Below are 25,259 nucleotides of genomic sequence, written 5' to 3' on the forward strand. Positions count from 1 at the left end.
TGTTGCAGGCGGAACCACTGCCTTGCTTTGAAATTCAACTTGCCCTAATTTCAAAAGGACTAAGAAAATATTTCTGGAAAATAAATATTGCCTTGGGCCTTTCCCAGAAAGAACACTTCAGCTCCCGTAGATATATAGTGAAGCGAACCAGAAGCCCGCAGGTGTAATTGGCAAGTCTGTCAGCGTCACAGCGGCCAGGGGGCTCAGAGCAGCCGCGTTTGGTCTGACTAGAGTGTGGGTGGGGCTGGCTTATAGAGCGGGCCTCCAGTGTGTAAGGCCAGCCTGCAAGAACCGTTGTCTTTCAGAAAAGAAGATCTGAGCGGGGATTAGAAGGACTGGCGCTCACAAGGCATGCCTGAGCAGAGCGCACGGGACAGACCTGTGGGGCAGCTGCGCCATCCTGTCTAGGTGATGCAGGGATTCTAATGCCAAAGCAAGTGTTCAGAGCTTATTTTGTAGCGTAAGGAGCCATCAAATGGTTACCAGTTTAGTTATGGACAATAGTGTTGGGAGAGAAGTCAGCTATTTCCAGAAGCAGGCCTACAAAGTCTTTTTATAGTTATGTATTTCCGTTATTCAAGGTAGATTGCAGAGCAGGGTCCAGTGGGAGCAGGCTGGTACTGGCAGTGGGCCAGGCCTGTTTGGGACTTAGATGTCGCTGAAATAGGCTTTTCTCTGATGTGCCTGTCAATGCATACATTTTAACCAGTTTTTCCACAGCCCATGATGTAGGATACATTTTTATGTGGTTCAAATTGGATTGTGTGGCACTCTTAGAATATTGAACTGACATCTATAATTGGATTGTACATCCTTGACATTTGAAATAAGTAAAAACCCAGAAGTAAAAAATAAGTTTATACACTAAGATACTCAGTAGTGCAGACCTGAGATAAATCAGTAAGTGGGATTACTGGTGTGAGCCCCTGGCCCTGTAGGGTGTGTATCCCCTTCCCTCTCGCTTTGCCGCCTTTCTCCCTTCTGCCTTCCTGTTTTCTTTTTCTTTTTTGCTTTGAGACAGGATTTCTTTTGTAGTGCTGGCTGTCCTGGACTCTTGTAGACCAGGCTGGTCTAACAGTGATCCACCTGCCTCTCCCTCCCGAGTGCTGGGATTAAAGGCCTGTGCCACCAGGCCCGGCGTCTTCTTCCTTTCTTATTTTGAAGTGTGTGTGTGTCCCCGTCCTTAAACACGCCCACCGGTGCCCATGGAGGCCAGGAGAGGTGTCAGGTCTGGAGCTGGTCTTACAGGCAGGTGTGAACTGTGGGAGCTGCCTGGCATGTGTCCGGGGAGTGGGCCTCAGCGCCTGTGCAGGAGCAGTGTGCGCACCTAACTGCCAGGCCGCCTCTGCGATCCAGGGCACTTTCTTTAGTTTGATCTTGTTGCCGTTTCTTCTTGGGCCTAATCTTATATCCTTCTACACTCATGTTCACACAATGGAACTTGGATACTGATTTTTTTTTTCTTTCTCCTTTGTGGCATTTGGAAAAGCTTGTACAATGAAGACAGAAACCTGCTTCGAATCAGAGAGAAGGAAAGACGCAACCAAGAGGCTCACCAGGAGAAAGAGGTGTTTCCTGAGAAGGCTCCTCTGTTTGCAGAGCCCTACAAGGTACTTACTGTGTGTGAGAGATGGTCTGTCCTGTCCAGACCAAGCATTGAACTTGATGATCAGGGGCACAACTGAGAAAATAGCTTATCCCAGAGGTTGTTTTTGAAAACACAATCTGAAAATTCTTTTCAACAGTGTTAGTCAGAATGACCAAAATGTGTGGTTTTCTCTTGTAATGTTGGGCTCCTGTAGTTAGTAGCATGTATCCATGGCAGGCTTCTCCTGGGGGTGGGGTGGGGTGGGTGGCGGGGGTGAGGGGGGGTTGGGGATGAGTTAACAGTGCATTGCACATTAAGTAGAGAGGGTTTTCCTTAACAATATTGCATAATAATTCATTAAGCGATTCCTCTGCTTAGATATGTTTCCTCAGTATTCAAGTCTGCTGTCTTCCTTTTTTTAGACCGCAAAAGGCGATGAGCTGTCGAGTCGGATACAGAGCATGCTAGGCGACTACGAAGAGATGAAGGAGTTCTTGAGCGCCAAGTCCTGCTCTCAGCGCCTGGGTGGTTCTGAAGACAGGCCAGGGAGGCCGAGGTACCCTTTATTTCACGACCGGGGGAGCAGCATTGCGTCCAGCTCCTTCTGCACACGTGTCTACCACCAGCCCATCCATACTTCTGCCCCCGGATCACTCCCTGTCAGCAACATTAGCCACAGTCCAAAGATGGCGCCGCCGAGGATGGAACAGGTGCCAAGTCTCCATGCCAAAAGCTATGGCGTGCCCGACGGCCCACATCTGACCCAAGATCGCCTCAGTCAGGGGCACTGTTCCAGAAAGTGTGACGGAAGAGCTGATGGCGCCTCAGCTCCGGAGAGGAAGCACTCACCGCTAATCTCCTCTTTGCCATCTCCGGTGACCCCTCTGTCACCGGTACATTCCAGGCTGCAAGCATCTAGCAAGGTTCATAGCAGTGGCACTAGCAGTAAAAGCTACTGCGCAGCCACGTCTTCTAAGGACCTGGTGGTGAAGGCCCAAGATAAAGAGACCGCTCACAACAGTTTGGTGGCAGTTACCAGCCTCGGAGTTGCCCCTCCTCAGCCGCCGCCTCAGACGTTTCCACCCCCTCCTCTCCCCTCCAAAAGTGCTGCGATGCAGCGGAAGCCCACAGCATATGTCCGGCCCATGGACGGTCAGGATCAGGTTCCCACTGAGGCCCCTGAGCTGAAGCCGCCGCTGGAGGACTATGCTCAGCAAAGCTTCGAGAAGCCAGACCTTCAAGTGCCTGCCAAAGCCAAGCTCACCAGACTGAGGATGCCCTCACAGTCGGTGGAGGTGAGTGGGATAAAACACACTTGAGGGTTTTGCATGTATGTATGGCCAGGCCCTTGGGAGGAGCAACCAATTCTCTTTAGCCTCTGTGCCAACTCTGCAGCCCAACTCTCCAGCTCTTAATCCTAATTTTAGAGAAATCAGTATTGGTTTCAAATTTCAGTGATAGTACATGAGCCCCAATTATTTTTTCTTTTTCTTTTTTTCCTTCAAGATGGGGTTTCTCTGTGCTAGCCTTAGCTGTCCTGGAGTCACTTTGTAGACCAGGCTGGCCTTGAACTCATAGCCATCGCCTGCCTCTGCCTCCCGAGTGCTGAAATTAAAGGCGCGCACTACCACTTTCTTTTTTCTTTTATTAAAGATTTATTTATTATATAGTGTTCTCCCTGCATGTACAATATATAGACCAGAAGAGGGCACCAGATCTCACTATAGATATTGTGGAATTGAACTCGGGACCTCTGGAAGAGCAGACAGTGTTCTTAACTTCTAGGCCATCTCTTCAGTCCCGAACCCGAATTCTTATCACACACTAAGCTGCCATTATCACAGAAATAGAAGAAATGTATAACGTACAAGCAACGTTATACAGACTATCTGTCTGTCTGTCCATCTGCATCATACACTGCTTGAAAAGATTGGTAGTGCACACGTATGTAAATGTGGGCATTTATGAACACACACACAGGCAATGCTTCACACACAATTAGGGAAGGTTACTATTTCAACGTGAAGTGCTTGAGGTGATGTTTGCTGGTGGGGGAGGGCCTCTCACCATGTTGTCCAGTGTAGGCAGTAATTTCCGTGGGTCCCCCCACCCCGGCCTTCCAGGCAGCTGTCCTTGAATGTGGGCTAGAGTGAAGTGACTCTGATCTTACCTGTTTCTGTAGAGGGCTGTGGTTTGGTGGCTTCGGTTGTGTAGGCATTCTGATTTGCATATCTATTGCTCAAAGACCTTTGAATCACCCAGTTTTATGTAATGTCTGAAAATAACATTTATTTTATTTGTCTGTGTGTGTGTGGGATATAGGCATACCTGGGTGTGTGTGTGTACATGCGCGCATGCTTGTGGCAGGCTGAGGTTGACATCCCATGCCTTTGTTCATCCTGTCCACCTCTTGTATAGAAGGTAGGACCTGTCACTGAGCTGTCTTGCCGTTCCCACCAGCTGCTCCTGTGCGCTCCCATCGCTGCCCCTAGTGTATGGAACATGTTGGGATTGCCGGTGAGCAGCCGTGCCCACCCAGGGGTCCAGGTGCTGCTAACTTGTCTCCGCAAACCCCCTCTGTAACCCTGGGAGAAAGGGAGAGGAAGCCAGGCACTATGAGCTCGCACCTTCCATCCCAGGCAGAGGCAGGAGGATCTCTGTGAGTTTCAGGTCAGTCTGACCTACATAGTTTCAGGCCAACCAGGGCTGCACAGTGAGACCCTGTTGACCTTCTTTAAGGAAGGGACTGTGGGCCCTTCTGGAAGGCCTAAGAGAAGCAGCCTGCCCTTTGAGGCATCAGCTTTTGGTTTTGAAGAAACTCGTTGGATTCTTTACTCATTTCCCGAACAAGGGGTGCATTTGAGAATTTTCAAAAAATAGCGCTTGCGCGTGGGCCGAGGGAGACGCAGAGGGTACCACTGACCCACGCTGGCAGAGCTTGCCCGCCCTGTGAGTCCAGCTCATGAAGGTTTCTGCACACCTTGTTCGGCGTTGGCAGAACAAAGCAGAGCTCTGTTCTCAGCCTCATCAAACACTGCCTCGAGTTCCTCCTCCTTCTGTTCCGTCTGTTTTTACATTTGTCCGTTTGAGAAGGGCAGGCAGAGGGTCACCGCCTGCAGTTGGCGCTCTCCTTGCACAAGGTGGGTTCTGGGAATGGAAGTCAAGTTACGTGTCAGGCTCGGCAGCAGGCTCCTCTGCCCACTGAGCCGCCACCTCAGCCTGACGTGCCCCACCCATCTCGTGAATGCAGTGTCTAAGTATGGAGCACGTCATGCAGCACTTCATGGGCCTTCATGGATGAGGAAAGTGACAACAGAGTATAGTTACACTCTTTATTCAAGGTCTCAGGGAAATTTAAGAAATCGTCCCTTATAAGCCAGCGTTGTTGTCTTGTAAACTCCTCAGTCGGTGATGAATCCGGAAGCCCCGTTGGTTCCCCATGCTCATTTCCAGGCTGCTCTGCACTGCTTTGCCTCTACCCCAATCTCCTGAGTTAATGCCAGCCACACCCACTCACGTTTTCTCCCTGTCCTAAAATCTCTAGTCTGGAAATTACTTTCACCGATACCCAAGTGCTTCAGTATTCAACTTTTTTTTGTTTTTTGTTTTTCAAGACAGGGTTTCTCTGTGTAATAGCCCTGGCCGTCCTGGAACTCGCTCTGTAGACTAGGCTGGCCTCGAACTTACAGTGGCAATCCACCTGTCTCTGCCTCCCGAGTGCTGGGATTAAAAGTGTGTGCCACCACCGCCCGTCAATTTTTTTTTAAGATTGATTTATTTATTACATATACAATGTTCTGCCTTTATGTGCGCCTGCACACCAAAAGAGGGCACCAGATCACATTATAGATGGTTGTGAGCCACCATGTGGTTGCTGGGAATTGAACTCAGGACCTCTGGAAGAGGAGTCAAGTGGCTACACATGCGTCTGGACTCCCACACCAGAAAAGGCTCAGGAAGTCCACCCAGAAGGATCCTTTAGTGTCTGTAAGGCTCTCCAAACAACAGGATGGTGGGGTCAAGACTTCTGCTGTGCGATCTGTGAGGTGAAACGAGTTAGTACCCACACGCACCAGGGGCACCCACCACAGGCCACACACGCCAAGGGATCATGTTGTCCTATTTAGCACAATATTTTTCAGAGTGACTATTTATTCTATTTTTTATGCCATGTTATAATTAACTCACTATTCACAGGCTCTTGGGTTTGTCCATTTTCTCTGTTTGGGTTTTCAGTGTTTGCTGACAGAAAAAGCAGAAATGTAGAACAAAAAACTATGGATCCTTCTGTCACTAATTGTCCCTGACAGGAAAGGTCTTTGTGAACATTTTCTAAGTAGAATGTTCAGATTGATTGATGAGAAATAATTCCTTCCCAAAGCTCCTGAGTTCACAGGCATGAAACAATGTTGGAGATGATTTAAGGAATTCTAAGTATAGCAGCATTCTAAAAGGCAGCAAAGAAAATACTGCTAAAAGGCAGCAGCAAGTGTTGGCTTTCAGTAGGTACTTTAAATGCTGATTCCGCTCAGAGCCTCCACACAGGGAGCCATAAAGAAACGCATATGGGAGTTACCGCATTTGACTAGCACATTGCAACCGTGTATCGAAATGTCGTGTTTTTTCAGATACATGCAACTACCACATTGTAATTTAACACTGCTCGGCATTTAGGGAAGTGGAAACCCTGGCTACTGGCTTGGCAAGGTTGCTGTGTACTGCGGGTGTTGTGAATCGCCACTCTGTATCCTGTACAGATGGACAATTTAGGCTTTAATAAATAAAGAGTGAGCTCCAAGGAACGTCCACGGGCCTCAGGCTCGCGGGAAGCCTGTCACCAAACGCTCTTCTTCCTCACACTCAGGCCGGAGCTTCAAATTCTTGCCCATTGTGTCATTTATAAATTAGAATTCAAAAATAAACTAAGGTAATTTATCTAAAGGAGAGATCTAGAAATATGGCCTCCAATTACTTAAATAGTGGGGCCCCTAGATTAAAACATTAAACCTCAAAATCCTTCAGCCAAAGGTCTTAAGGAGATTAGATTTAGCTTGACAAATTACCATGGGGCCAAAGGGGGAGGGGCAGCCGAAAGTAGGCCGTGCTTACAGAGGCAAGGAAGTTCAAGAGAGAAAGTCTGGTTTGTTTGGAGCCGGAACCTGTGCGGGGGAGGGGTTTTTGTCAGTCTAATGATTTCAACAACTAAAAATAACAAAATCAGTGTAAAAATAGCTGATTATGGAGTTCTTGGGGGAATATGAACAAGCAGCAGATTTAAACTTGGAAGGTAATGATTCTTTTTTTTTTTTTTTTTTTGTCAGATGATGTACTTCTTGGCAGCTGGGAGGGAGAGATGCAGTGAGATCCAGGCCCCTCTCTTAGGACGATCTCTGCTTAAATATCTCCTAAATATTGATCAGCCTGCCCAACAGCCCAAACCAAAATCATTAATTTCAGCCATTGTATCTGGTTTTCTGTCCCTGTAGACTAAATGTCACACAGCGACAGAATCAACCCAGTGAAGTTTTTAAACGGTTTGAGAGAGCCCAGTGCCTGTTTTTGGCACAGTCAGTGATGGGGGTGGGGGCTAAGCGGAACAGGAATTTCCTATCCTGGTACCGAATGTACCTCTGCAGTTTGAGAAGGAACAGAAAGTTAAAAACAATTCCAACTACCGCCACCACCCAAGCAGGCTTCCAGTCCCAGGCTTGCTTTCCTCCCTGGGCTACTACAAGCAGCTCTGCACTAACTCACTTCCCAGCAGTTTTAGAGCTTTTCAAAAATGATTTTTTTTTCTGCATTACTTCATGTTCTGTGAGAGTGTAAAATGTGTTTCAGAACCTGCCCGGCTGCAAAGGCTGCAGGAGGCAGCCTGTGCTTTGCTGCACCGAAGCGGCACGTTTGTGCTGAACAGGAAAGCCTCATTTTTCTACCTGGTCTCAGATTCTCCAGCCTGTGAGTGCTGGCTTAAACCCAGAAGCACACTAGCAAAACAAAGCGGCTTGTAGCCCTGGGCTGTCTTAGCGGCTCCTGCCCAAAATGTCTGTGGGTCACTTGTCACTATTTTTAAGCGTCTATATTTAGATTTGCAGGTCCAGGGCTTTACTGGCCTCGGGGGAAGGTCTAGGGCACTCTGTTTTGCAGGTCTTTACCCATCACCCATAATCTTCAGAGAGGTGCATGGATTAACTCCCCATTCTGCCTCATCTGGGTCACCCTGAGTCCTCCATCTGCCTGGCCCCCCAGCACCTTCACCCTGTCCACTGGCACCACCACACAATCACAGGGCCGCCAGGCAGTTGGCACCGCAGCTGCCGTTGGCATAAGAGCCTGGCGGGGACCAGAGGAAACTGTCACATTACAATGACACTGACCAGAGGAGACAAGTTTGCGTTTAGTCAGTTGCTAACAGCAGACCTTCTGTGCCAGGAGCCCCACTGTCCAGTCACCAGGTCTCACCTCAGTGCCTACTCCTCAGGAGATGCGCTGGGGCTGTCTGGCACCCAGTCTTATGTCTCAAACACATAGTAAATGGCAGAGACTTCAGGATGTGAGAGGAATCTCCACTGTCCTTTTCTAATCGGCCCCCTTCCCCCATCAAGACCCTCAGGGAACTGGAGGGGAAGAACCAACTTGCACAAGTTACCTCTAACGGCACCCCACAGGTAAATAAATGTAAAAATAAAAGTAAAAGAAGGTCGAGTTTGGAGTGGAGTCAAGAGGAACTTGTAATGCTGGTGAGGCACAAAGGCTGCCCACATTACTGACTCGTGTTTTTAAAATAGACGTTAGAAACCTGAGCGAGAAGAGAGCAAAGGAGCCTTGAGCCCTGGTGAGGGTATCCTGGGTGGGTGGGCCCTGTCGCAAAGTTTGTTGTAAAATTCCAGTGCTTTGGGTTGAGCATAGGGGTCTTACACACACTAGACTATATCCCCTGTGCCTCTCTCCCCCATTTGTTTGTTTGTTTTGGTTTTTCCAGATAGGGTTTCTGTATGTAGTCTTGGCTGTCCTGGACTCACTCTGTAGACCAGCCTGGCCTTGAACTCACAGAGATCCGCCTGCCTCTGCCTCTGAGAGCTGGGATTCAAGGTGTGTCACCACTGCCCAATTCCCAGTTTGAATTTTTAAAATTAAAAAAAATTAAGTTTTATTTTTATGTGTATGGATGCTTTGCCTGTATGTGTGTCTGTGCGTCCTGTGGGTGCTTGGTGCCCTTAGAGAGAGGCCAGAAGAGGACGTCAGATCTCCTGCAACCCGGATTATAGTTAAGTTGTAAACTTCCTCTGGAAGAGCATCTGGTGCTCTTAACTATGAGCCAGCTCTCCTTCCATCTCCCACTTGATTCTTAAATAACTGAAAATAATTAAAGAGCCCAGAGAAAGAGACCGCTTGTCTTGACCTTGCCAGTTTGCTCTGTAGTTCCCTGCACAGCACAGGGGGATCTCCAGTTAGAGGGCGGAGCTGGCCTAACCCAACCACCCAATCAAAAAAGATCTGTCTGCCCAAGTGTCAGGGCCCTTGTGCTCCCCTCTCTCTACTGCCTGCTCGGTCCCTGGGCATCACAGCCTCCCCTGAACAATGACATCCGCACGACTTGGCAGTTTCTGTAGTAATATCTTACCTTATAAAACACAGGCAACCAGCAATATTCTAATTGCCCATTTGTCTCATTCTCCGTTGTCATGGCCACCTTCAGTCACATTTTACATGCTGCAGAGCTGCGTCCCCAGGAGTGTAAGGAAGCCTGGCCCCATGGTACTTGCACTGTCACAGAGCTTGTCCATGGCGTGGTGATGATTTGTGTGACTTAGGTTTTTTGTTTGTTTGTTTATTTAGTTTGTTTTTGTTTTTTGGTTTTTCAAGACAGGGTTTCTCTGTGTAGCCCTGGCTGTCCTGCACTCACTGGACCAGGCTGGCCTCAAACTCACAGCAATCTGCCTGCCTCTGCCTCCTGAGTGCTGGGATTGCAGGTGTGTGTCACCACGCCCTCGCGTGTGACTTACGTTTAACACTCCCTGGTTTTTTATTTTTTATTTTTAAAGCATCCTGGCCATCATATTGGCACCTGACATGATGCATTTAAGGCTGTCCAGATGCCGAGAGGATGATTAAAACTCACTTGAGGCCCTGAGTGAGGGCTTGGATGCAGGCCTTCACTTTGCCTTCTACCTGCCTTTCAGAGCTGGACGCCATCCGGATAAGCTTTCTCATGCAGTTACCCACACCTGCATCCACCACTCGCTTTTCTCCCTGTGGTCTCAAGCAGGTGCTCTTCTCTTTCCCTTCCACCCACACCCAGGCCCATTTTGCTTCTTAAGCACCACCATGCCATCACAGATGCCATTTCCCAGCCTTGTTTCAAACTCTCCCGATGCCTCCACCACTGCCCTACAGAGCTTTGTAGAAGCCTGTATGGCTGGCCTCAGATGGTTTTCGTCGGGCTTTATTTCACTGTGTCTCCCTTCCTGGTTCCCACCTCAGACATTGGCAAAACAGTCTCACTTTCTTTTTGGGGCCCAGGGTCGCTTTCTTTCTGTGACCAATTTCAGCTATTTGCACCTCGGTCCTGTGAACATTACTTTGTGAACAGCAGCGGAAAACATCCCATTCCTTTCTCCCTCACCGTCCTGTCTTCACTGAAGTCTTCATCACCGATCTTGAACGTGTTGTCTGCTTCTGTGTGACTTTCATCTTCAGTATTACCTTCTCTTCCTGTCTCTTTGTTTGGTCTTAGTAGTTTGCCCAGTCTGGCCTCAAACACATGGGCTTAGGTCTTCCTTGGGGGCCCAGGAAATTCTGCCTCAGCCTCCTAGCTGCTGGGACTGCAGGTGCCCGCCACTGGCTCTGTCTTTGTATTTGATACTAGTGGGTCTGTCTTTAGAACCCCTCGCTCCCCTCCGAGAACTGAGAGGGCGGACAAGCGGTGCCAGGCTTGGCTGCCAGTTACTTTTCTCATGGAGCTTTTTCTGGCCTTACATGGTGTCACTGCTGTTGGTACTGTCTTCCTTGTGCCTCTCAGGCCCCCTAGAGCTGGCTTACTCCTTGGTGTTCCTACAGTCCCAGCACTTTTCCTGCATTGTCTTCAGCCTTGGTCCTCCTCCCGATGTCAAGCACTTTGAGATCAGAAATCAGTGTGTCTCCATTGTGTTTAAGCACAGGTGAGGACTGGGTGAGAGCTGGTGTTTCTGTTCCGTCGTGCTCAGCGTGAGGGCTGTCTAGCCTAGTTTGTTGTCGATTTGTTGTTCTAGATGAATGATAATAATCCCTTTTCCATGTCGGGCTCATTAGGGGTGGGATCAAATGGCATGAAATGAAAATCTCTATTCAGGACATTTGTCTGGGGACCTGTCACTAGCTCATTTTAGAAATGAGTTTGAAAAAAGGATTATTAATTTTTAAGTTTTTAAGTTTTGCCTGATTTTTTTCCCTTGCATATATGCCACCTATGTGCAGTGCCCACAAAGTCCAGATGAGGACTGGAGTTTACAGGCAGTTGTGAACCTCTTCCACGTGGCTGCTGGAAACTGAACCTGTGTCCTTTGCATGAGCAGCCAGTGCTATTAGATGCTGAGCTGTAGCTACAGCCCCACAATTTTAATAAAAGGAATTCCTTACATTATCACATTGGTATTTAAGTCATGTTAGGCCTTTCTACATGTGAGTTTGTGATGATGATGATGATGATGATGGTGGTGGTGTGTGTGTGTGTGTGTGTGTGTGTGTGTGTAGAGATATGAGAGATGAGAGAGAGAGAGAGAGAGAGAGAGAAACGGGGTTTTTTCTGCACAGCTTTAGCTGCCCTGGACCTCTAGAACAGGCTAGCCTCAAAATCAGAGATCTACCTACTTCTGTCTCAAGTGCTGGGATTAAAAGCTGTGCCATCAAGCTAGCTCCTTAGTCTTTTTTTTTTTTTTAAAGCTTAAGTGGCATGTTCTAAACTGCTAATGTAAGGAAGGGTCAGTCTTGAGTACTCTGTGTGGGATGAGGCCCGTTTTCCTGGAATAAGCGTCCACCCTGGGCAGAGCATTACTCTTCCCCACCACAAGGTATGGGTAGTTGGTATCCTAGTAACGAGAATTGCTGACCCTGCACGCGCTTGCCTGCAGCCTGGGCTCAGTTTTCTAGTAAGATCGGTAAATTAGGAGCCAGATCCGTTTCCCATTAAGTTTCACTCAAGAGTCCAGTGAGTGCTAAGACGGAGACACAGTGGTACGTGGTTCTGAGCCCCGTTGAGACGTATGCTCTAAGTCACCTGTGCTTCCCAGACTCCTGCCCCGCCATGTAGAGGATTGATCACACCGTGGTCTCTTTGGTGACTTGGTTTCATGATCTGTCAGGCAGTGTGTGCCAATCTACCAAAGTCACACATGCCACAGAGGCGGCCAGAGCGGTGGTGTGGCAAGGCTGCCTCGTGCTCTGTCCCCCTGGCAGAAAGCCTTTCAGTAACTCTTTGAGCAAATGAAGAATGAGCTAGCAGCCAGGCGTGGTGTCACGCGCCTTAATCCCAGCACTTGGGAGACAGGAGCAGGTGGATCGCTGTGAGTTCGAGGCTAGCCTGGTCTACAAAGCAAGCCCAGGGCAGCCAGGGCTACACAGAGAAACTGTCTCTCGAAACACCCCCCCCCCCCCCCCCCCCCGCCAATGTGTCTGTGGTTAGTTAATAAGAGATTTTCAATGTGAATACATATTCTGGCCTCTGTTTCCACACTGCCCTACGGTGTGAGAAGGGACTGAAGCTGCACTGAGGAATGGCCCTTGTACAGGGTGTTTAGTCACTAACAACATCTTGGTTTTGCTGTATTCACTAAAAATTGAAAACATATTGAATTCCCTGCAGAGCAGCAGTTGACTTTAAGAGCACATGCTCTCTTTCTCTTCAGGAGAACACCAAATGGCTAGGTGCAGTGTCAGGTCCTGCAATGGTCTTGGGGGGGGGGGCTGTGGCCATGGTGGCGGCTGAGTGGCTTGTAGGGGTAAAGCCGGAGGACAGGCTGGGCCGCCTGTCTAGGTATGCGGATACCAAGTCCCCAGGGGACCTGCCTGCTCTCCGTGCTCATAACGGAGTCTGAGCTTCAGTGTTCCTAGGTGCATCCCAAGAGCGTGGGGTTCTAAAAGAGATGCCAGTGCAGCTGTAGACTCGGTGGGCCAGCGGGGGACTAAAACGGCCACGTTGATCCTGGTGTCAAGCGCTCCGAGGAGGCAGCCACTGCTGTCCAAGGGTCCGTCATCTTGGCCAAGCTTTCCATGGTCCCTCTGTGTGCAGAAAGCTCACTGGGAGAACAAGATTGACGAACACCACAGTGTTTCATGCAGGGTGACAGACAGCTGTGACTCTGCTGGTGCCAAGGGAACTGAGCACCATATGACAACTGTTTCAGCTCATGTCTGACTGTGCCAGCAGGTTTGTCCTGAAAGCTGGTTGATGACCTAGGACTCCAGGGACACTGGAGCAGAAGGCAGTCTGAACATACTCAGTGATGACAGGCAGGCGGGGCCTTACAGGTTTCCTCCAGTAATCTAGTAGAGCAGGCTGTACCCACCACTAATTGCCAGCCAGAGAGATGGCTCAGTGCTCAAGAGCGCTTACTGGTTGCTCTTCCACAAGACCTAGGTTCAATTCCCAGCATCCACACAGCAGCTCACAACTGTCTATAACTCCAGTTCCAGCAACTCTGACACCCTCACACAGAGAAATATGTAAGCAAACACCAGTGCGTGTAAAATAAGAATAAATAAAAATTTTAAAAAATCACTAATTGTCGCCGATCACAGCTTTTGTTCTAAAGCTGCAGCTCTCAACTCTCAGATCACGACTTCTTTGGGGGCCGAGTGGCCGTTTCCTAGGGGCCACATATCAAATATCCTGCATATCAGATTTTTATGATTTTTTTTTTTTTAATGTGTACAGTGTTCTGTCTGCAGGCCAGAGCCAGAAAAGGGTACCAGATCACATTATAGATGGTTTGAGCCACGATGTGGTTGCTGGGAATTGAACTCAAGACCTTTGGAAGAACAGCCAGTGCTCTTAACCTCTGAGCCATCTCTCTAGCCCTACATTATGATTCTTAATAATAGTAGCAAAATTACAGTTATGAAGTAGCAACAAAATAATTTTATGCTGGGGATGGGGGTTGGGGGCCGTCACTGCAGCATAAGGAAATGTTCTAAAGGGTCCCAGCGTTAGGAAGGTTCTAAAGAGTAGGAGTTAGGTTAGAAACCTCAGAATAGGGGCCATTTCAATGACACTTCAGTTGTTGAGTAAGTCCTACTGTTTGCTTTCTAGTCCAGTGCTGTGTAGACCATACGAGGTGCAGCGCTGGTGGCTCGTGCTTGTGATCTCAGTGGAGGCTGAGGTGGGAGCACTGCTGTGGGTCTGTGACCAGTATGTGCTGCAGAGTGAGAGCTGGCCTCAACAGCTGGAAAGAGGGGGGCCTCGCTATGGGCTCCTTCTCCCCTTCTCAGGCTTGGAACTCCTCACCAGAAGCCTTTCTCTCCCCCCCCCCCCCCCCCTTGTGCAACTCATGACTTAGGGGACCTTTCACGGTCATTCCCAGCTCAACTTTGAGGTTTGTCAGCACTTGCCTGGCGGACAGCACCCACCCTGCCTCCTCCTTCCTCATCCCCCAGAGCACAGGATCCAATCCCACCTTCCAACATGACAATATTTCTCCCTCCACACACGCTAATTCAGAGTGTGTTAGTGGCATTGTGAGGATACAGGTGCCATGATGGCATTCTCAGAGAAACAGAGATGGTTGGCTGCTTAACTTAGAGGGAGCTGTGGGGAGGCTGAGTAGCGTGGGAGAAAGGAAGGGAAGGGAAGAGCCATGGTGAGGTAGCGTAACAACACTAACACCACAGGCGGTGTGCTGGAGGCCCCTAATCCCCTCATCTAAAAAAAGATTTTGTGTATGAATGCTCTATCTGACTATGTGCCTGCACACCAGAAGAAGACATCAGATCCCAGTATAAATGGTTGTGAGCCATCATGTGGTTACTGGAAATTGCACTCAGAACCTCTAGAAGAGCAGAGTCATGTCTCCAGCCCCTAATCCCCTCAGTTGAGAGGGAGGGATGGGGTTGAGGCCACTGGAGCCCAACATCTGAAGTTCTAATCCAGCTAAGGCAACATAGTGAGACTCTACCAAAACCCAGCCAACCAGAGCAGCCCTGTGTTTTCTTAGGGGTGAGTTGTGTGGGAGCAGCACCATGCTCGTGCTGTTTCGTGCAGTGGTCCATGGTGGCGCCAGGGGTAGAGGCTCACATGGCTAACAGTGTTGCTCATCACCAATGTGTGTAGGCAGAACTTCTTGCGTAGATGACATTGACAGACACCTGAGATTTCCAAGACTCTCTCCATTCACAGAATCTGCTCATGTTTTCCCTACAAAGCACAGTGAGGAACATAGCTTCGTGGCATTCTGTCTGTATCCAGCAAGTAGCAGGTGGGGGTGTTTGATAGGAAGTAGATCTTAGAATGTCAGATTCATCTACGAGTCACAGTAAGATGTGCTGGGATTTCAGTGACGTTGCTGGTAGTGATGGACCTGGCCCTGGATGCAGTGGCTGTCGTCACCATGGCTTCTATTTCTCTGCAGTGATCACCTCAGCAGACTGCTAAGATGACTGTTAGAGTAACAAAACTTAGGTGACAGAATTGTCTTGAAATGCATAACAGATTAATTTTTTGTGTGTGCCAATTTTGTGTGTGTATGTTCTTAAAGTTAGTGTGTAGCATGAATGTAAAAGTGTTGAGACAGGAAAGCTTTTTTCTTTTTTTGCCATGTAGGAAGGCATTAAGAGATGCTCAGGGAGGTAAGTGCCCCACTGCCCCTCAGTAAGTATCCAGCAGAGGGTCCAGGTAGGGAAGAGTACACAGAAGATGGAGGGTGTGGAGCAAGGCAAGAGATGCCAGGTCTCAAATGAGCTGTGTTTTGTCTGTTTCTCTTCAATGAAACAATCAGTGCGGTCTGGTTCAGTCTGCTGTGTGCATGACTATAAGCAAGGTAAATGCACTTTCCAGCCACAGGCATTCTGCACCTCCCAGGTCCTCTCTGCAGTGTGCACACCTGATAGGTAACACAGGGCTTTCTTGTTCCTTTTTTTGTCTGCCACAGGAGACTTGGGCTCCCTCTTGAGACTTGTGTGGCTGTTTGGACTCTGGAGCCTGCCTTCCTTCTAGAATAATGGCAGCGAAGGTAGAGACAGTGCAGGTAGTTTGATATTTGTAGCAAATGCAGGCTTGTTTTTGTTGTGTGTTTTGAAACACTGTCTCACTCTGTAGCTCAGGCCTCCTGAGTGTTGGAATTACAGGATAATACCACCAGGTCTGACCACATGTATATCTTTTTATGGCAATTAAAAGCATAAATGAAAATTCCTATAGCTAATGATTTTTTTCTTGTATCTTTCAAACACTGGTTCTGAATTTATGAATGACTTGGCAAATGCTGCAAGGTTATAGGTTGAAGATACTGATTATTTAAAAACCAGAACATAAGTGCATTGCCCTTTAAAGAGCTTAATGCGCCTTTTTTTTTTTTTTTTTTTTTTTTTTTTTTTTTTTGGTTTTATGGTTTTACGAAACAGGGTTTCCCCGGGTAGCCTAGGTTGTCCTAGACAAGCTTTATAGATGTAGACTCACAGCGATCCTCCAGCCTCTGCCTCCCGAGTGCTGGGATTAAAGGCGTTCACCACCACGACCGGCTTAATGCTTTTCTTTCTTTCTTTTTTTTTAAAGAGCATTTTGAATTCAAGTCTTGTTTAGAAGGTTGGGAAACTTCGTGCGCTTTTTTCTTAAGGTGTGAGAGTGTGTGTGAGTGCAGATGCCATATGCGTTGGATCCTCCTGGAGCAGGAGCCACAAGCCATTGTGAGCCCTGGATGTGGATTTGAACTTGGGTCCGCTGCAAGAACGTACGCATTCTCTTTTTTCCCCTTTGAGACATAGTTTCTCAGTGCAGCCTGGCTGTCCTGGAGCTTACTCTGTAGACAGGGTGACTCAGAGAGCCCCATGGCTCTACCTCCCAAGTGCTGGGATTAAAGGCGTGTGCCAACCACCTGGCTCTTTGTTTTGTCTTTTAAATACAGTATCCTAGCTACTTCGTTCCACCTACAGACGTGTGTGGAGAAACTGTGTTCCTCACAGCACCCACTGCTGGACATGGAGATGACACTTAAAGTGGAAAGGCTTCCCTGCTCTGTGGCCAGTGTGAAGGTGCACCGCTTCATTCTGAACAGCGGTTCCTGCTGGTGCAGCGTGACAGAACGTTCTAGTTAACTGCATGGAACTTATTACAATAGACCAGTTGAAGAAGGTCAGGCTGAAGGGACCTTAAGCAAGTCTTTTGAATGTCACATGTCCCAGGTCGTCCCCCAGCTGGTGGCGCGATCACTGTGTCGGAAGGAAGTGGGTGCACTCCAGTCCTGTTCTCTCACGGGCCGTGGGCCAGGTGTCGGAATCATCCAGAGGGTGGCTGCTGGGTCATACAGAAGGGAGGTGCAGTCCCTCTCCTAAGGCAGTTGTTTTTGCTGTACTGTTAGAGTGGTTTCTTGTTTCCCAGAGTCTCTTCTCTGGCTTCTAGATTCTGTGTTCTGGAAAAGCATAGAAGGAACGGGTGTGAACGCGAGAGGCAGTAGACATAGGAATATGGGGAACTGAGGTGAACGAGGCTGGCTGCTGATGTGTGCCCTTGGGCATCACAAGGCTGGGCTCCAGATCGTGCCTCTGGAGCGTTGAGTCGGAGGGCCACCACCCTGTCCGTGCATCCCACAGACAGCAGCTAGAAGCCCCCACGTGAGAGGAGGAGGAGACGGGTCTGAGAGGAGTCAGTGACTGTTGTGTTTCCAAAATAAGGGCAAAGCTGTTTTCTTAGCTTTTAAAATTGTAGCAGATTGCTTATAACCAGAAAATATTAGAGCACTTTGCAGGTAATTTCTCCCTCTCCATAGTAAGTGCTTGTATAAAACAAGTTTGTTTTGAGACAAGGTCTTGTTATATAGCTCAGGGTAACCTTGAACTTGTGTCAGTCCCTCAGGTGTGAGGTTACCCACACCTTGCCTTGACCTTCCTCCTGCATTTATTAAGTACTATCACTGAACTTTGTGCTTACTCAAGTATATTTCATATACATAATGAAAATATACAAATATATAAGTATATTTTCAATTTTGATTGGTGGACCTTTGCTGAGGTCTTATGCAGTTTCTCTATCCTTCCAACACCAGTTTATATATGAAGATATGCCAGGAAAAGATTACATTTTTTTTTTTTTCTGGGATTCAGTGTGATGACCAAGTTTTTTCTAAATTCCTTCCTTGTTTTCTCCTCCTATCCACACTTTGCTACCTTCTTCAAGAGAGGGTCTCGGTATCGAAGACAAGTCAGTCCAGACTTCAGAGACCTCTGGTGGACACAGGCTCACACCATTACTTCTACTCAAATTTGGTTTTAAACAGCTGTACAAATGCAAATATATTTATTTATAATGACCTATGCATGATATTCTTTTTTTTTTTTTTTTTTTTTTTTTTGATACAGGGTTTCTCTGTGTAGCTCTGGCTGTCCTAGACTTGCTTTGTAGACCAAGCTGGCCTCGAACTCACAGCGATCCGCCTGCCTCTGCCTTCCAAGTGCTGGGATTAAAGGTGTGCATATGCATGATATTCTAATAGTTCATTCTTAGAGCAGGTGTGTGTGTGTGTGTGTGTGTGTGTGTGTGTGTGTGTGTGTGTGTGGTATTGAGGATTGAACCCAGGGCTTGTACATTCTAGGCAAGTGCACAATAATACGTGTTATATTTACCACAGAAAGGTATTTGGTTCCTGGTGAGTGTGTGGAAGCGCAGGCTGTCTGCTCTGCCTCCTCCTGTGGTGGTTGCCATGCCTGTGCTCACCGTGGGGGTTTGGAGCTGTTCAGCTGCCACTGCAATAATTTCTTTCTTCTTTCTGTTCTTTTCTTTTGCACTGGATTCTGGCTTTTGCTTTTGAAAGCAATGCCAGGAGACAGGCGAGCAACACCTAGCCTGGAGGAGACATTGTGATTACCGAGGAGTGAGCCTGGGATAAAATCTTCCGTCCGTCCTGACGAGGCATGGATTAAATGGCTTATCTCATGCCTATGACTTCAGTTTCTTTCAACCTCATCCAGAAGCTGCTGGAAAGTCCCACCCACTCCCTTTTCTTAGGGTATGCCTCTCTAGCCTCAGTCTATAGTCATTAAAAAAAAAAAAAAAGTCCAAGCACCCATGAAATGCAGAATTGGATATGGTTTCCAAATGCTGTATGCCACTTAAATGTGACATACACGACCACTTAAAGGTAGAGCCAGCGGGTTTAAGTCTCTGACAGAGTAATGCAGTACTGTTGTTTCGAGCAGAGTTGTGTGTCAGTTATGACTGAGAGACCCGAATGGCAAGAGACGGGTCGTAGTGTAGAGCACAGTTACAACGCATCCGTTGTGGTTTCACACCCTCCTTGCAGCGATACACTCTGCTTGGAGATGCACTCATATTTACGCAGCTGATGGTCAGGCTCTAGCAGTCACTCGCACACATGCATCCTGAAGTCATTTTAGTAAGTAGTAGAATTGGGTTTTAGAAAGAGACATTATTCTATAGGCCCTATGAAAGAACTTGTCTTTTTTTTTTAAGTCACTGCAATGAGGTGTCTAGACTTGTCCTTTTCGGTGTTTTGTTTTTTCTCACCCTTTACTGCCAGCTTAGCCATTCTCACTAAATCATTCGTGGTTGCTATACCCACAATGAGCTTCGCAAGACCTCTTGTGACCTTCCATCCAAACCCCAGTGCTTCAGAGGCTAACGCACTGGGGACCTCCGCACTGGGGACCTCCGCTCCCTGCACTGAGGGTGAACGGCGATGGCTCACGGTCGGTATGGAAGCTGGAACGTGAGGCCAGGCGTGTAGTCAAATGGGCGGTGACCATTTGTCATCCAGGTGTGCTACTCCTAAGTGAGCTTCAACACAGTGCCTTAACTTCTGTACTGAGAACGTAGTTGACTGTTGGTATGTATGCAGCGCACTAGTGAGTATTGTAATTTGGCTTCCGTGCACCTTGCAAGTGTTACAAAAAACTTAGGAGCTCTGAATCCCTGGCAAAGGATAGTACCAGAAATTGGGTACAGTGGCATTTCCTCCACATTGTTAGCACTGTGTGTCCAGTGGACATTTATAATTCCATATGGAGAGAAATGCTAGTCAGTAATTTGTTTTTATTTCTGAGTCCAGATCTCAAGAATAGGAACCTCTTTTTTGGGGGGGAAAAACCCCTCTTTATGACACGAATTAAAACAGTTGTGTGATCAAGTGACTGCCCGGGAAGGAACAGGAAATTGTCAAATCACTTTTATTGGTCTTTGAAGGCTACTTCTTGTAAGGGTTTGCAGACTTCAGTTTGTTTGTTTGTCAACCCTCCCCCCATCTTGAGTCCAGTTTTGCTTTATGCTTTAGTTGGTGACAATCAGAAAGTGGTCATAGTTTGTGGCTAGAACAGTTTGCCTAAAACTGTTTTAAATGAGCAGGGCTGTAGGCTCTCATGTCACAGGTGGAGTGGAGAGCCAGTACAGACAGACTTAGGGGGTTCTCGCCTGTGTGTGCTCCTGTCTCACAGAGACACCCCTGCCCCTCTACCCCACGAAGGCGGGGTGTGTGGAGGAGAAGGACGAGAACACTGCTTACTGAATGTGGTTGGATTTCAGGAGTGGGGGATCTCAGAGAAGAGCCACCTCCCCCTCCTGATCGCCCCACAGGAAAGCTGCTTTCTCTTCCCACAGCAGGTTTTGTTGGGAAGAAACAGCAAGTTCCTCTCTGTAATTTTGTCTTACTCTGTGGTCGAAGATGGCCTGGGCTGCCTGGGACCTGGGGTGGCAGCCACGTGCCACCTAGTCAGCCACGTGCCACCGTGCCCCTCTTCACTGTATTTACAGTCTTTTCCTGCATCTTCCTCCTGAGAAGCTGTTTGAAGAGCCATAGTGTCTAACTGAGTGTGTGCTAACTTCTGTGCTTGGCACGCAGTTGGATTCTATTTAAACAGAGGTGTTTAGGGGTATGGTGATGGTGTGTGCACTTTTCACTTCTTACAACACCACATGCTCAGTGGTTGCAGGTGTGCTTAGCGCACTTCAAATCCCCTAGCACCAAAATGCAAAACAACAACCTGTTAAAAGGGGGGTATGGGGTGGCTGGAGAGATGGCTCAGTGGTTAAGAGCATTGTCGCTCTTCCAGAGGTCCAGAGTTCAATTCCCAGCAACCACAGAGTGGTTTTACAGCAGTCTATAATGAGATCTGATGCCCTTCTTCTGGCCTGCAAATGTACACTCAGGCAGAACACTGTATACATAATAATAAAGAAAAAAACTTCACACAACTTGAAAGGCTACTGCCACCAAGCCTGATGACATGACTTCAATCCTAGGGGTGCATATTGTGGGAGGAGAGAACCAATGCCTGTTCCGTCTGTGTGTACACACACACACACAACACGCACACACACTTTGATATGCATGCACCCAGTTACATACATACACTGTACACAAATACATGTAAGTTTTTAAAAAATGCCAACATTTTGGAAATACTTTTAGAGAAATGAAACTTGTTTAATAATCTTTAGTGAAAAATGTTATTTTGTTTGTTTGTTTTGAGAAAGTGTTTCTCTCTATAGCCCTGGCTGTACTAACTCACTCTGTGACACGGCTGGCCTCAAACTCAGAGATCTGGCTGCCTCTGCCTCCTGAGTGCTGGGACTAAAGACATGTGCTGCCACCTCTGTGTGTGTTGGGGTTTCTGCACCTGAGCAGTGACCAGGGAGGCCAGAAGAGGGGTCCTCGCCAAGTACACTGAGTGTCTTTACCTACTCACCTTTCTAGCCCCGTTAGTAATCCCTGGAGGTTTTAGCAGTTGAATGTAACCCACACAGCATATTTGCAGTTGAAGAAAACTGTATAGGGTGCCTTAATTAGTGAAATCTTTTAGTAACAGTCTCAAACACCCTTGGGTTTGTGTGTGTGTGTGTGTGTGTGTGTGTGTGTGTGTGTATGTACAACGTGCGGTGTGGTTATTGGTTTAATTTGGCCTATAAGAATGCCCATAACGTCTATCCAGGAGCCTCAAAAACTCTTTATCTTAAACTTTGGAGTTGGAAGTAGACATAAAGACAGTTGCCCGGGGGCTGCAGTGCTGCGATGCCTGTACCTTTGTGCATCTTCCAGCGGAGGCGGCCACACCCAGGCGGTGTGAGTGTGTTCCTGGATTTACAGCTTATTCACAGAATACAATTAAACACTATGCCAAGCCTTGTTCAGTCAGGTCCTCGGGTTCCCGTCTCTAATCTTTCTTGGAAGTGATGATTATGATTGTGGCGGCCGTCATATAATTGCATGTAGTTATTTGTATGGCACAGACTTTAACATGCATTGTCTCATGTTTTCTCCTCACAGTCAATCCAGGTTTTTGGTATTTCACCTATGTATATTCAATACTTATTTGTTCAAGTATTTGGTGTGTGTGTGATATGTGGTGTGGTGTACAGTGTCCATGGTGCACTTGTACAAATGCACTCACATATTTGAGAGAGAGCAAGCATATACCGCAGGGCATATTTCGGGAACAACCTCTACTTTGTTTAACATAGCGACTCTTTTTATTTTTTATTTTTCTGTGTGTGCTGGGCTGGCCTCCCCTGTGATGCGCAGGACCACTGGGGTTACAGACCTGTGGCTGTGTCCAACCTTCCATTTAGAAAGCGAGAGCAGGTCTGGGCCCTGTTGCCTGTGCATCAAGTCCACTCTGGGAAGGTGGCTGCCAGTCTGGTAGGCAGCAGTTCAGTGCGGTGCTCTGTGTGGTGGGCCGGTGGCGGGGGGGAAGCTGCTGAGGACACCCGCAGGAGACACAGGAGGACAGTTTAAAAAAGCTCCAGGAGCTGAAGAGAGGTGGTAGGAATTTGACAAGTTTCTAATTTCAGTCTAATGTTTCTCTAGGTTGTTTCTTCTTTGTTTTGATCACTAAGTGATGGATTTAAGGGCTTAGAACTTAAAAAGTTTAAAAAAGAAAAAGGAGATACAGCATTGAAATCTTGTAAATTCTTGTATTCCCAGACAGACCTCCTTGAAGAAGATGGTGTTACTTTTTTGCACATTGTTTTTAGCATATTTTAAGCATAGTAGGCAACATCAAACGGATGGTCTAGCCTCTGGCACTTTTCATTTATACAAATACTGGCATAGCACCTTATTTATTTTTTCTTCTATTTCATATAGTCAGGGCAATACCTCCTTGGTAATCTCATATATATATATGTATATTCCCTCATCAGCACATAAAGCTCCTTTGTCCTTTGTCATAGTTGCATATATTTCTTTGTATGTACCATAATTTTATTATTCAGATAGAAGTTTTACTTGTTGTAGTATCTAGGTGTTTGTAAACTGATCTTACCTGAAACCTTGTAAACATTTTATTCAGAACATATGGGTATCATCAGTGCTATAAGTCAAAGAACACACACAATTAGAATTTGGCAGCTTAGCCAGGCACTGTGGCAGACGCCTGTAATACCAGCGTTCTGGGAGACAGAGGCAGGTGGATTGCTGTGAGTTCAAGGTCAGCCTGGTCTACAAAGTGAGTCCAGGACAGCCAGGGCTACACCGAGAGACCCTGTCTCAAAAAGAAAAGGAAAGGAAAGGAAAGAAAGAAAGAAAACTTGGGAAGATGGCTCTCCGGTTAAATGCTTTTTCTGGAAGTCTGAGGACCTGAGACGGCGTAGTCAGAACCATGTGAAAGCTGGGCCTGGGTACCACATTCCTGCCACTGCTGCTTGGGGCCAGAGGGTCAGAGACAGGCAGATCCCAGTGGCTGCCTCACTATCTGGCCTAGTTTGCCTCAAACAAAACATGCTGGGGAGCAGTGGAAGAAGACATCCACCTCAGCCTCATACGCAGGGGCTCACACAACAGGGGCTCACACACACACAGGGGCTCACACACGGGGGCTCACACAACAGGGGCTCTCACACACACACGGGGGCTCACACACACACAGGGGCTCACACACAGGGGCTCACACACGGGGGCTCACACACGGGGGCTCACACACAGGCCCTCACACAACAGGGACTCACACACGGGGGCTCACACACACACACGGGCTCACACACACACAGGGGCTCACACACACACAGGCCCTCACACACAGGCCCTCACACACAGGGGCTCACACACACACAGGGGCTCACACACAGTCTCCTCCTCTCTCTTGCCCCCACAGCCTCCTTTATGGGAGCCATTGCCATGTCGATGCTGGAGTTTTGAACCCTCTGTCCTTCTGCCCGTAAGATATTGTCAGTCCTTTGCTTTGTTGCCAGTCCACTCTGGAACTTTTTTTCTTTTTAAATTCAGTGCTTCCAGTGTTTCTGAGGAGAGACAGGGACAGATGTGTCCTGTATGCCCTGCGTATGCTACTTTCTATGTAGTTTCTATAATTTCTACTTAGTTTCCACATAGTTACTCAGGTGTTGATTTCTAATTCAAACATCCTACGGCATCTAGTATTTCCAAAACTCTCATATCTGAAATTCATTTTAGAACTTTTCTTTTATGGGTACCGGTGTTTTGTCTGTACGTGTGTTTGTGCACCGTCACGTGCATGCTTGGCACACCTCTGTGGAGGGGCTGGAAGAAGGCTGGCTCCCCTGGAATGGATGGCTGTGGGTGTCGGGGTTCCCACCTAGGTCTTCTGGGAAAGCAGCACTTGCTCTTCACCCTGAGTCATGTCTCCAGCCTCAGAGATGAGAACCCCAAGTTTGAAGACATGGGAACCCCAAATTTGAAGACATGAAAACCCCAGCAAACGTTGTTAGCGTCGTTTAAGTAGCAGGTGGTGTGTGTGGTGAGGTGTGGGGGTGGGGCATGGCTGGCCCCTGCTTTCAGAGAACTTGTAATCCAGAAAGAGGAAGCTCTATGGTGTTTATAGACAGGTCTGGGGGCCCCGCAGTGACACAGCATGCACAGTGCTGAGGGAGGCATGCTGTACCGGAGTGTGCCCCTGGGAGCAGCCTGCTGAACACCTAGGCAACCTGGGCAGAGGGGAGCAGCTGGGCACGTTTCCCCAAATCTCTGAGCAGGAGGAAGGCAAGAGAATGGGTTTCAGACAGGAACAGGGGCATGCATGTCAGTGAGCCAGTGGCGTGGGGAAGCGGCAGCAGACCGCAGTCCGAGGGGCAGCGGATTTGAGCAAACGTTTCCATAAGAATTTGTCGGAACGTCTTTTGCAACAGTCCCGTTATTAAAGCGTCCTTTGCTAATTCACATTGGCACTAGGCATTCAGTATGTTGGTTCCTTTTGCCAGCTTTTACATTTCATTTCCGTGGCCATGCATTTGGCTTCCTTCACACTGCTCCTTCGAGATGGTTAGGTGTGGTAATACTCTCCTTTATCACAGTAAGGAAATAGTTCCAGTCTTGAATTTTATCCAAGATCACAGAGCTGGTCCTAAGCAAAGCCAGCCTAGAGAAGCTGAGGTCGGGCTCCCGGTGTCTGACCTCTGTGGCCTCCGTTTGCCTGGTAAGCCTCTAAGACAATAGCATCATTGCAAAAATGCTGTTCTGTTGAAACTTGACGCAAGGCTGAGCCTGCGGGAGCTGACGGCAAGGAGCTT

The 25,259-nt window shown here is 47.9% G+C and overlaps 1 protein-coding gene across 1 annotated transcript in view; it reads left to right on the forward strand.

Annotated features, from left to right (window-relative positions):
• Nucleotides 1-25,259, forward strand: part of Aff1 (ALF transcription elongation factor 1) — a 123,519-nt gene that overhangs the window by 53,158 nt on the left and 45,102 nt on the right. Inside the window, 2 exon segments of the mRNA XM_051170085.1 lie at nt 1,490-1,610; nt 2,011-2,883. Coding sequence (XP_051026042.1) covers nt 1,490-1,610; nt 2,011-2,883 — 994 coding nt within the window.

Source organism: Acomys russatus, chromosome 28 (genome assembly GCF_903995435.1).
Source record: "Acomys russatus chromosome 28, mAcoRus1.1, whole genome shotgun sequence".
Classification (NCBI taxonomy): domain Eukaryota; kingdom Metazoa; phylum Chordata; class Mammalia; order Rodentia; family Muridae; genus Acomys; species Acomys russatus.